The sequence below is a fragment of the Macrotis lagotis genome, chromosome X, assembly GCF_037893015.1.
Source record: "Macrotis lagotis isolate mMagLag1 chromosome X, bilby.v1.9.chrom.fasta, whole genome shotgun sequence".
Taxonomy (NCBI): Eukaryota; Metazoa; Chordata; class Mammalia; order Peramelemorphia; family Peramelidae; genus Macrotis; species Macrotis lagotis.
Window position 1 is genome coordinate 186,890,838 of NC_133666.1, and position 12,149 is coordinate 186,902,986.

The 12,149-nt window shown below is 35.1% G+C and overlaps 1 protein-coding gene across 3 annotated transcripts in view; it reads left to right on the top strand.

Annotated features, from left to right (window-relative positions):
- LOC141500706 (perilipin-3-like) overlaps positions 1-11,427 on the top strand; it is a 31,330-nt gene extending 19,903 nt beyond the window's left edge. Inside the window, exons 2-7 of one of the 3 annotated variants that reach the window (XM_074204105.1) lie at positions 1,718-1,928; positions 2,962-3,017; positions 5,582-5,822; positions 6,364-6,542; positions 7,541-7,654; positions 10,998-11,427. In XM_074204105.1, the coding sequence (XP_074060206.1) occupies positions 1,859-1,928; positions 2,962-3,017; positions 5,582-5,822; positions 6,364-6,542; positions 7,541-7,654; positions 10,998-11,357 (1,020 nt within the window). In that variant the 5' untranslated portion in view covers positions 1,718-1,858 and the 3' untranslated portion in view covers positions 11,358-11,427. The remainder of the gene's footprint in view (positions 1-1,717; positions 1,929-2,961; positions 3,018-5,581; positions 5,823-6,363; positions 6,543-7,540; positions 7,655-10,997) is intronic. The other 2 variants (XM_074204104.1, XM_074204106.1) reach the window with 2 other exon arrangements.
- Positions 11,428-12,149: the final 722 nt, after the last annotated feature.

The following is a 12,149-nucleotide window of genomic DNA, read 5'->3' on the forward strand; positions in this document are numbered from 1 at the left end:
GTATGAAATTCAAGCATTTTAGACTCTATAATTACTCAAATAATAAAATTCTGATCTGAATTCTAGAGGGTATTCTCATTTTTGAGCTGAATTTGACTGCTTATTAGATTGAAAAGTTGAGTGAAAATTGGCAGTTCCATGTCGATCATTCAATTCTCCTCTTGTTTCACAAAAGTGAAATAAGATCTGATTTGTAAGTAGTCTATGGGAATATGAATTCCTTTGTGTGTGGTTTTTTTAAGGCAAATGGGGTTAAGTGGCTTGCCCAAGGCCACACGGCTAGGTAATTATTAAATGTCTGAGGTCGGATTTGAACCCAGGTACTCCTGACTCCAAGTGCTTTATCCACTGAGCCACCCCATATGAATTCCTTTAGAAAGAAACTAAACTTCTAAAATGCTGGGGTGGGATGGCCTAGTGAAAAGAATATGGGGTGTCACAATTTCTAGTATGGAAGTAGATACAGGCCTTGTCACTTTCAAACTTGCCATTGGGGTGGCTAGGTGGCTCAGTGGATAGAGCACCGGCCTTGGAGTCAGGAGTACCTGAGTTCAAATCCGACCTCAGACACTTAATTACCTAGCCGTGTGGCCTTGGGCAAGCCACTTAACCCCACTGCCTTACAAAAAAAACAAACAACTTGCCATCTCACTAATGATGACTTAATACAACACTCACCTTACTTACATCACTATAATTGTTCTGGTAACCCTTTGCCATTCCACTCCATTCTTTCAGGAGTTTTGAAATGCTACCTTTCTTCTTTACAGGGCTCTTGAAAGAAAGAGGAAAGCTGCTATTTCTCAGGACCATTGTCATTTTCAGATGACAAGGAGATTGCACTAATACATAAATTCATATTAAGTTTTTTTCCATTGTTATTTTAGGCAAGGAAGAAGAGTTCTTGAACTTGGAGTAGGGAAAGGTTTCCTTGTACCTTTCAATGGTCATATGAACTTTCCCTCTTTTTTTCTTGCTCTGATCTCCAAATAACCACTATTGGATCCTAAGTTGCAATATTGTTATATAATATATTCTGTTATATTCATGTATTAATGCAGAATAAAGGGACTAGGGAAATTTTGGAGGATTGGGGAAGGAGAAATAAGTCTGAGTATTAAGGGACAGCAATTGATATTGTAGCCTTAGACATTGACTTTTTCGACCAACTCTTTGACCAAGATCACTTTTAGATAGCTTGGATAATTTGCTTTTCCTATATTAATTTCTCTTGATCCTGTATACTAGAAAATACAAACTTGTATTTTCAGATAAAGAAATAACTCTATTCAGTTATGTCCAACTTTTTATGAACCCATTTGGGAGTTTTTTGACTGAGATACTGGGTTATTTGTCATTTCCTTCTTCAGTTCATTTTTAGAGATAGGAAACTGAGGTCAATAAGGTGAAGTGACTTACCCAGGGTCACACAACTAATATCTGGAGTTGTATTTGAACTTGGGTCTTCCTGACTCCAAGCCTCCCAGTGCTCTATCTACTGCACCACCTAGAAAATAAGTTGCTAAAAAGTACTTGTCCAAAGTTAGTGTAGCAGGAAAAACCTCAAACCTAGGTATTAACTCCTAATCAAGTATTCCTTCTATTATACTGTATTGTCACATGTGTTCTTCTGCTAAGATGGAAATCCCCAGAGTAGTTCAACCAATAATGTAAAGTCTCTTTGAGATTCATGTAATTAGTCCTACCTTCTTCTTAGATTGTATTGGAAAGGAAAAAAAAGGACTAGGATACCTCTTCCATATATCTACTGAAGCAAAGGAGGTTTGCATGGACCTTACATCTATTAGTGGCAAAAAAGACCCATTGTCTTGCAGGAACCAGACTGAGCCCATCAAAGATGGAGAAGACTACTGTCTCTTGTATACTTAATGATGCAAAACAAGTGGTGGATAGGCTCAATTCCAAAAGTAAGTAAAGCTTTGATTGGAAATGACCCTGTTGCACTTAGTAAAGATTCTTTAAAAATGGAGATAGCATGTTTTATTTTGACCAAATAAAACAGTACCATCTGTTTAATGGGGTAAATTTGAATTTGGGATTTAATATTTGCTTACTAATTGAAGTAAAATTCCTTCTTTTTGGCTTAAAAATGAGACAATATCATACTCAATCTCAATGTAGAATCTCAAAGTTATGATATACTTTCAAAGCTGAACCAAAACAGTTTTGTTTGTTGGAAACCAAAATCATGTATCTTTACTCCCAAGTAGCTTAGAAATCCTATTGTCTGGAAATTCTTTCTAAATCTAAGTATTAGACTTCTGTAATACTAAATATGTTAAAATATCAGGTTTCCTTTTCTTAGCAATATTGGTATAGTGTTCTTCCCAAGAAGAACTATAGTTTACAGAAAATGTCCTAATATTACCATGACAATTTCAACTGGGACTTTTCAGAAATGTTATTACATTAGTAGTAGTATGCCCAAGACTAAAGAATAGATAATTATATTTGGATCTAGAAGAGGATCAAGGGATCATTTCATCTAGCCCTTTCATTTTACAAATGAACTGAGACCAGAGAAAAGGGGAAGGTCTTATAGGATTTCAACCTAATTTCTGATTCCATATCATAGCATGATGCTACTTCAGAATACATATTTATATTTATACCAATTGTAAAAAAAGAATAAATGCCTTAAAGAATAGAGATCATGATATAGAATTATTGCTGTAAATCATCTAAAAAGATTAGAATTATTAAACATCTTAGTGTGTTAAAGATTTGAGTACTCGACCTCTGAATTTCATAGTCCTTTCCTGTGAAATAGAAACTTCCCTTAAATTTCTTTTTTTTTTAAAGGCAGAGGGAAAAATTAGATATGGTAGTTGAATTGTTCTTGGTTCAAAGATTTGTCACTACTGCTTCTAACTTAACAATTTGGAGATTTACCCATCAGCGCTTTCTAGTTTTTAACTAATAATTCTTTTATTTTTTCAGCTTCAAGTGAGCCTGTCAGCCAAGAGAGAATGAATGGACTACAGGTCCAAGAGGAGGTAATTTATACTAAGTCTGAGCTAATTCAGATTCTACTATGAAAACAATCTACTCCTGCATCTAATACACAAATATTTTACTTTATAGCATTCTATTAGACCTTGGCACTAAGTTATTTATAAGAAAGAAGTAATTAGAAAAGCCTAGATATGTTGAACATAGTCTAAAATGACCTTTTACAGGCTTTCCAGTACATATAGTCATTCTAAACTTTTTAAACAATCTTCTTTTAAATTCACAACTGAATTCAAGAGCTCGTATTCATAAATAAACTTGGTATACTGAATAAGGGTTATAAAAATTCCTTTTTTTGAGTATTTGAAAGGGAGTTAACAAAGGTAGAAAATTGAAGAGGGCAGAATAAAAGCTTGTGAAAAGATTATATTAAGAAAGAATGAGGGGGCAGCTAGGTGGCACAGTGGATAGAGCACTGGCCCTGGAGTCAGGAGTACCCAAGTTCAAATCCGGCCTTGGACACTTACAATTTCCTAGCTGTGTGAGCTTGGGCAAGTCACTTTAACCCCATTGCCTTAAATTAAAAAAAAAAAAAAAAGAATGAATGAATGCCAAAACTAATAAATTAAAACAAACTTTAATGTGGTATAAAATCTAGGGAATAAACTGATATCAACAGATGAAACATTGACTAAAAGGAAAACTTAGCAGCAAAGTTAATCTGGGAAAATATCTAATTGAAACTCCAAAGTTAAGGCCGACTATATAGAAAGACCACTGATAGAGATATTAGTAAAATATCTACCACAGAGGGAAGTCTATGCTCTAGTGATTGGCTGTAGCATTCAAATAATTTTTCAGAATTATGGAGAGGGAATGCAATTGACACTTAAGTGCCAAGAGTTCTTACAATAGCCTGTTAAGTGCTATTTTTCATTTTCATTTTACAGTTGAAGAAACTGAGGCAGGCAGAGGTTATGGCAGAATCACAAAGCTAGTAAATCTGAGGTTAGATTTGAACTCCAGCCTTCTGATTCTAGGCCCAGAGCCACGCAGCTGCATCAATAAGGAAGGTAATAAAATTGAGCAAAGACAACATCAAGATCATATGGACTAGTTAATTACTTTCTTCCATTAAAGGACAGGTACCTTCCAAAGGATTTCATGAGTCATTCAGCTTCATATGCTTTCAAACTCCATTTTTTTTTTTTTTTTAGATTTTCTAAGGCAATGGGGTTAAGTGGTTTGCCCAAGGCCACACAGCTAGGTAGTTATTAAGTGTCTGAGGTCGGATTTGAACTCCGGTACTCCTGCCTCCAAGGCCAGTACTCTATCCACTGTACCACCTAGCGGCCCCCAACTCCATTTCTGCAAGAAGATATCACAGTAAACTTTTTGAGTCTTGAATGTCATGTTGCAATTCTTGTGTAGAGCCTCCTCTATTTCCCCCACCCCAAACCTATTCCTTTTTTCTTTGAATATCATGTTTTCTCTACTACCACCATTAATCCATGTTTTCATAATTATAGATTTCCTTTGGTTTCTGTCCTTTTTTGGTTGTGATATCTGATAACCACTTCCATACTTAGTTTAACCTCAACTTTAGTTTGTGTGCAATTCAATTCTTGACTAGTTTCCTTAGTTTCCAACTATATATGCCTCTAATCCTTCATTCTCTAAATGGGTAATTTCAAAGCACTTCCTTTATTTTTTTTTGCCATTGAATCTTGAACTTTCATGTTAACAACATTGAAATATAAACAAAATACACGATTGAAAATCTAGCGGTGGCTAGGTGGCCTAGTGGATAAAGCACCGGCCCTGGAGTCAGGAGTACCTGGGTTCAAATCCAGTCTCAGACACTTAATAATTACCTAGCTGTGTGGCCTTGGGCAAGCCACTTAGCCCCATTTTCCTTGCAAAAACCTAAAAAAAAATAATAAAATAAATTCTAATTAGAGTTAGATAAGAGGGGGCTCTGAAATTGCCAAAAGAAACTTGAAGCAGTTAAATACTTAAAAGTGAAAACTAGATATTTTTTGTCTACCTCATTTAAGTGAAGCTCAGAAAGTCAACATGAGTACCAACTATATAGAAATTATACTGCTAGGAATCCAAAAATGGGAATATTTCTTGACCTTTATTCAGATAAATCTTTTTTTTTATCATTCAGATAAATCTTTTTTTTTTTTATCATTCAGGTAGGCAAATCTTTTTAGCACTTTGTAATTCCTGTTAATTGAGAAAGCCTTTCCAAGCTTTAAGATAGGTTAGATTTATCCACATAGTGATGGTCATAAGAATCAAGAAAATTGAAATAGGGGCAGCTAGGTGGCTCAGTGGATAGAGCATCAGCTGTGGAGTCAGGAGGACTTGAATTCAAATGTGACCTCAGATACTTAATAATTACTTAGCTGCGTGACCATGGGCAAGGTCACTTAACCTCATTGCCTTGCAAAAAATCAAAACAAATGAAAACTGAAATAATGGAATATTTAGTAATTAGATAGAAAAATCTAGTTTGCATGATATGAAAAAGTTAAAGTGGATGGTACCAAACCAAAACCTGTTAAAAGCATAAGAGTATTATAAATGTTATTCTTTCTAGAAACCACCTTCATCTAAAGAGATTATATTTGTCAAAACTCCACCATTGCAAGAAAATGATTCATTAACAAATACCAGTAGTGGTTACTCAAGCAAGGAGGATGCCCCAAACCTCAACGATGTTAGCCCAAGATCTAACTCTGATGAAGAGAAAATCTTGTCTGAAGTCAAGGAGCTAAAACAAACGCCAGAAGAATTACAACTGCATATGGAAGAATACCTCCCTATCTCATCAACCCAGGGTCAGTGACTATAAAAATAGCTATAGTTCCTTTATTCAGTACTGCATTTGAGAGTAAAACAGTCTAGCTAGTTCCTGAAGAAGCCTATTACTTGTCATCTAGTTTCCTATAAATATAAAAATACTAATAGTCATTTGCATGTAAGTTTAAGAGTACAGTCTCCATAGCATTGTTTTATGATTATAGTGCCTGAATGTCCTAAATTTGGACACAGAGGTATAGTTAACTTATAAGCAAAGGGAATAGTCTATGGATTGTCTAGGTGTCTCAATTACAGCCTTCTTTCTATTAATTATTTCCTACTTACCCTGCATGTAGCTTGCTTTACATATTTTTTTTTTTTTGCACATTGTCTTCCCCCCATTAGATTATAAGATTCTTGGGGTAGAGGGGATTGTCTCTTACTGCCTCTTTATACTCTCCCAGATTTTAGCATATAGTAAGTGTTTAGTAACTGTTGCCTAATTTAGGTATGCTATTCTAATAGAATTTAGTGTTTTAAAAAAAAAATTCATTATGACTTATATTTCTGAATCTTCAGAGGAAGATGAAATTTATTACAAAGAAGACCCTCCAACAGATGAAGGCTATTATATGTCACTAGGTTCTCTGCCAAGCAATCTCCAGCTCCAGGCATATAAGAATGCTATGGAAAATATCAGAGGTGTCAAGAATACCATCAGACAACTCTTGCACCAGTTCTATGAAGCAATTGAATCGGTAGGATTTTCTATGCTCCAAGTTCCTTCTAAAAACCAATCGTTTCCTTCCTAATAATAATTTCTAAAATTTAAGTTAGAGTTCCTTTCTATATTGGAATGTTTTGATATTGTCTTCATGTTTTATGTTTGATTTAATGTCTTAGGCCATTCATCATTTCTTAAGGCAGTCAATTATTAAGGCATTTTGTGTAATGGTAAATTGTCTCCCATTCTTTCCCTATTCATAAATTCCTTATGTATAACAAACCTATCTTTGGCTATAGCTTCAACATTTCTCCCCTCATTACTTCTACTAAGAGCAAAGGATTAAAAAAAATCTAAATTTTGTGTACATGTTAACTCATTTAAATACCTGAAGATATGCTTTTCTAGACCAAACATTGTTCATCTGAAGTGTGGTCTTAAGGTCTTTTCAATATTCGGAATGTTCTTTGCTCTCTATTTTATCAATGATGTTTTTCCAATATAATGCCCAGAAGTAATCCTATTAGAAAAATTTAGCTTTGGTCAGAGCTAAATACTCTGATAGGGACATTGTCTCTCAATGCTGTCTAAGATTACATAAACTTTGACTGTTATTGACCTTATTTGTTAAACCCCACTGCCAGGTCTTTTTTTTTTTTAAGGCATTTATTTTGTGTCTAAGGCTACATTTGAACTTGGGTCCTCCTAACTCTTGGGCTGGTGCTCTATCCACTATGCCATCTAGCTGCCCCCAGGTCTTTACCTTACTAGAAATAGCAAGGTAGATCAGGAGATTCTGAGATGACTACGTAGGTCATGGGGGGATGTTAAATGGTATAAGAGAGCTTAATTTTAGATTTCACTTAGCCATCATAGAAGTTATTTTTTATAGCATGTGTAAGAGGTTGGTATCAACTACAAGGAGGAATTTTAAAATTTCTGATGCCTTGATAAATCTAATGTACTTCAATTCTGAAAAATGTATAATCCAGACCTAAATCTTCAAGTTTTCCAAATGTTTTGTTCCACCAGACTTATCTAAGCAAGCAAGATATTGAGAATCAGCAGAATTATCATAAGGAACTATTTGAGATGTGGATCAAGTGGAGTATGAGCCAGTCAGAAAATGCACTTGGTGATCCACAGGTATCAGACTTAATAGGCATGTGGAATATTAATGTCAAACTGATAATCTGAGTATTTGGGTAACCTTGTGAACATTTGTTCAGTTTTACCTTCTCTATTTCAAATGGTTGATAACCTCAAGCATCAAGGAGCATTCAACTAGGAAGAATTTACCATGTAAATATTGAAGGATGGAGAGAATTTACAATTGTGGGATTGGAAAGGTCTACTACAGAAGAATAATACAAGAACTAATCTTGAAATAGTTTTCTAGTTACATATGAATTGGATCTTATTGGAAGGTGGGATTCCAAGGATAGTAACTTGACTAAAACAAAATGTCAAAGGGGAAAGGGAAAGTAAAATAAATCTAGAAATGTAAATAGGAAAAGGACTATTAAAAAAAAATGGGTAACAGGAAACCATGGAAAAGATCAAAGAATGATAGGACAGGCTTCTGCTTTAGGAAGATTACTTTGGTTACCTTATGAAATCAGAACAAAAAAAATTGGATGAGACCAGGAATCTAATTGAGCTGTCTAGTCTATGTAAGGTAGTGAGGATGTGAACCAGGATGGGAGTTATGAGTAGAAAGAAGCGAACAGATGTAGAATCCATAGCACACCATAGCTGCATATGAGACTGGGAGAAAATAAAGAATCAGAGATAATAGCAAGGCTGAAAACTAAGGGTACCTAGGAGAATGGTATTGGCCACTATCTGAGATATGAAGACAATGTATGTTTAATAGCAATAACTAGAATAATTTAAGGTAAATTGATAGGCAATAGGGTATATCTTTAATGTATATTAAATATGTGATATTGGTATGAAATACATGAAATGTTGAAAATTTATCTTCAGGATGGATCATGGTGCCATTTTTTTATTCTATAAACCTCAAAAGCTTAAGACATCAGTATATACCATAGGTCTGATTGTTAGATTTCAAAGAAGACCATACTTAATCTAGTAAACCATAGAAGACAAGACTAGGGAAAAAAATTAAGTTCCAAGGTAAACTCATAATCTTGAGACCTCAATGCTGCTAATAACTTTTTAGTTACCAATTATTTGTTCATTAATTGCCCTAGCTGACTTTGAAATTTTCTGGATCCTTCAAAAGCTCTAGTGAACCTTCTTTCTGAAACAACATCAATAGACAAAATAGCATATCTTTGTTAGGGATACCTATGTTTCACTTAAGGATAGGCACTCATGACTTCTTTATTCTTCATAGGAATGTTTAGTATGTAAAAATAATGGCAAAAGTATAACAGAAGAAATTTTAAGAGTAATAAAGGAAGATTTCAAGGAGGATAAGGGATTTCATCTAGTCAAAGGATAAATTGAAAAGGGGGGAGATAATTCTCAGTATAATGACTAGAAAGGTATTGAGATTTTTTTCAGTATCATCCAGGCAACTGGGATTCTGACTCTTCTGGTTTGTAACTGGGGGAGGGGGTTGGTTTGTCAGAAAGTTAGCTTCTAAAATGTACCTCTGGAGAAAGATTGTCTTGTTTTGAGGATGAGGAAAACTAGGAAGAACAGCAGATTGGGATTATAGTAAGGTATTTTAGAGATAAGACTGTCAAAGTTCTTGGAACTAGTTATAACTTTTTTCTTTTTTTTTTTTGTATCCTGTTCTAATGTATAGGAAGCTATATCTAAGTGACTACTCCTAAATATGCAGAATAAATAACTATAAGATAACTTTACTCTGTAGCTTGGTGACAATGATCATATGGATATAGAATCTAGAAGACCAGATATTTCAAAGAAGCAGAGATTTGAATAAGACTGAGACAGAGCAGTCTTGCTTGGGGGAAAATTAACTGTAGATCCAGAGATGACAAACAAAGTTAACTAGATAGCAAGGAGCAGACTTAGATAATTTACTTACTGAATTACAGTAGTTGGAGACAGAACGAACAAAGCAATAGTGTTCTAGTTCTTCCTGATCCTGTTTTGGGTGTTTGAGGAGGAAAAGCAGTCAACCTTGGGAAGGCATCAAGGAGAAAGCTAGATTTCTATAAATAGCAGAATATGCTGAAGGAATATAAGAAAGACCTAGACTCAAAAGATCATAGATATAAAGCTGAAAAGTCTTGGCAGTATCACTTTGAAGTTCTGGCTTTCTAAGCTCCAAGTAGAGTCAGGATTTAAACTTGATTCATGTGACTTACAAGACACTGACTACAAAGAACAGAGGAAGACAGGAACAGATAAGGTTTAAGATTGAGATCTTTTCATGATCTATAATTAACAAATGCAAATCATCTTTGATTTTTTGAAAAAAAAACAGTGGGGTTAAGTGACTTGCCCAAGGTCATACAACTAGGTAATTTAAGTGTCTGAGGTCAGATTTTAACTCTAGTCCTCCTCCAGGGTCAGTGCTCTATTCGCTAGCTACCTCCATGTAAGTCATCTTTGCTGATCTCCACAAGCATAAGTTCTATAGGCCAGGTGGGTCATACAAAAGACAGGAAAGAAAAGGGACCTGACCTGCACAGAACACTCAAGGACAGGCCCTGCCACCAAAAATGAGGAAGACTGCAAATAACTGATACAGGAGGGGGTAGAAGTAGGATGCCAATATCTGAGGCCCAGTGCTCCTCAATACTAATTCTTGCTATGGAAGAGAACAGTTTATTAAGATAATAGGAGTAGCTGAATATCATAGTGGATAGAGCACCAGCCCTGGAGTCAAGACCCGAGTTCAAATCTACCCTCAGACACTTAGTAGCTGTGTGAATGTGAGTGAACCACTTGACTCCAATTACCACAAAACAAAACACTGATACTGCCTTTTGTAAAGGGAAGACTGGAATAAGGAAATCAGTTGAGATTGGGGGAGGTATTGAAATAGTCTAGCTGACATGGTATTGAAACAGATTAATAATAAGGTGAATAAAGAGATCCCTTTTAGTCTATAGACCTGGAAAATAGATTTTTCTTCTTTCTGCTATCCTTTTCATATTATATATATATACATATATCCTCAGACGATTTTTAAATCTGAGTGACTAGAAGAAGGGTGGTAATATTGATGGGGAAAGCTAGTTTAAAGAAGGTTCTTACAGTTGGCAAAAACTTTAGAATTCTTTAAATTTATTTTACAGATGAGGATTAAGGTACAAAGCATCTTGCCCACAAGTAGGAAATAAAAGAATAAGGATTTAAATGGAGTTTTCCAACTCCCAACCCAGAATTTTTTTAAATGTTAACTATTTCTAATTGCCTACTAGAATATATGTACTTACATAGCTTTCTAAATCTACACAAAGGGAATTGTTAATTAGGTCTTTTTTTCCAGTTATCATAGAATTTGTGCTGGGATGAACAGCAACATTTACTTTTACAGCTCCTGGAAGCCCTGACTCTGGACATGTCCCGTAACATTGCCTTGAAATTACAGTCAGCCTTTGAGGACCTCATGCCTAAAGTTCAAGGTCTTCCAAGCAGCCTCCAAGACAAGCTCCAACAGGCCTGTTATGACATGCAGGAACTTTATAACACCTTTTCCCTAAGTAATGGGTTTGAAGATATAGACCAGTATTATCTGACCCAGAGTCAGTTCAAACTGACCCAAGCCCAGGGAAGTATAGAAAAATTATTTTGTTTCTTAGAAGATAGTTTTCCTTCTGGTTGGATTGTAGGACCACTTTCCGCCTCTGGAAATCCCATTCCCAAAATAACATGCCCTAAAGGGAAAAAATCTTGAATTGTGATATGGAATCGGTCTGAAACTTCCAGATTTCTAGCACTGAATATTTTTTGAATAATTCAATTGAATAAAGTTGCATTGAAAATTAATCAGTCTTTGTGGGTTGTTATTTAAATATAAAATAGGAGATCCATAGATTTGGGGCAGTTGGGGATAGAATATAAGACATGGAATCGGGGAGACCAAAGTCATATGACCTCAGATTTAATAGCCATATGACCCTGGGCAGGTCAATTAACCCCTATTTAATCTAAGTTTCCCCATCTATAAAATGGGGATAATAGTACCTACCCTCCATGGTTGGAGGGAAGTATGAAACAAGAGCATAATTTGTAAAGTAGCACAGTCCTTGGTGCCAAGGCCAGTGAACATTCTTTCACTTCTACCGCCATCCATCCCCCTTCTCTTGAAGGGGAAGAAGTGGCAGAATGGAGAAAAACCAAAGGTCCTTAGTACAAAGGGACCTGTATTTCAGTGTTAATGAAATTAGTTCTTGAAGGTTTTAGTTAAGGGCAAAAGTATTAATTCTTTGACTTCCCTTCTCAGCAAAACTAAACTACAATTTCTGAAATTTCTAAAATACTGAATCCAAATGGAACTACATATAATCAAAGTTCTTTTCCCTCCCCAATCACACTAATAAATACTAACTTAGAACTCAAAATTATTTGTCTTAACATTATTTTTAAAAAAATCAGCAAAAAAAAGTAAAATGGTAGACACTTAAATATACTTATTCAGGAGGCAACAAAACAAGAGAAAATGAATGTAATTGATCATTATTTTGGC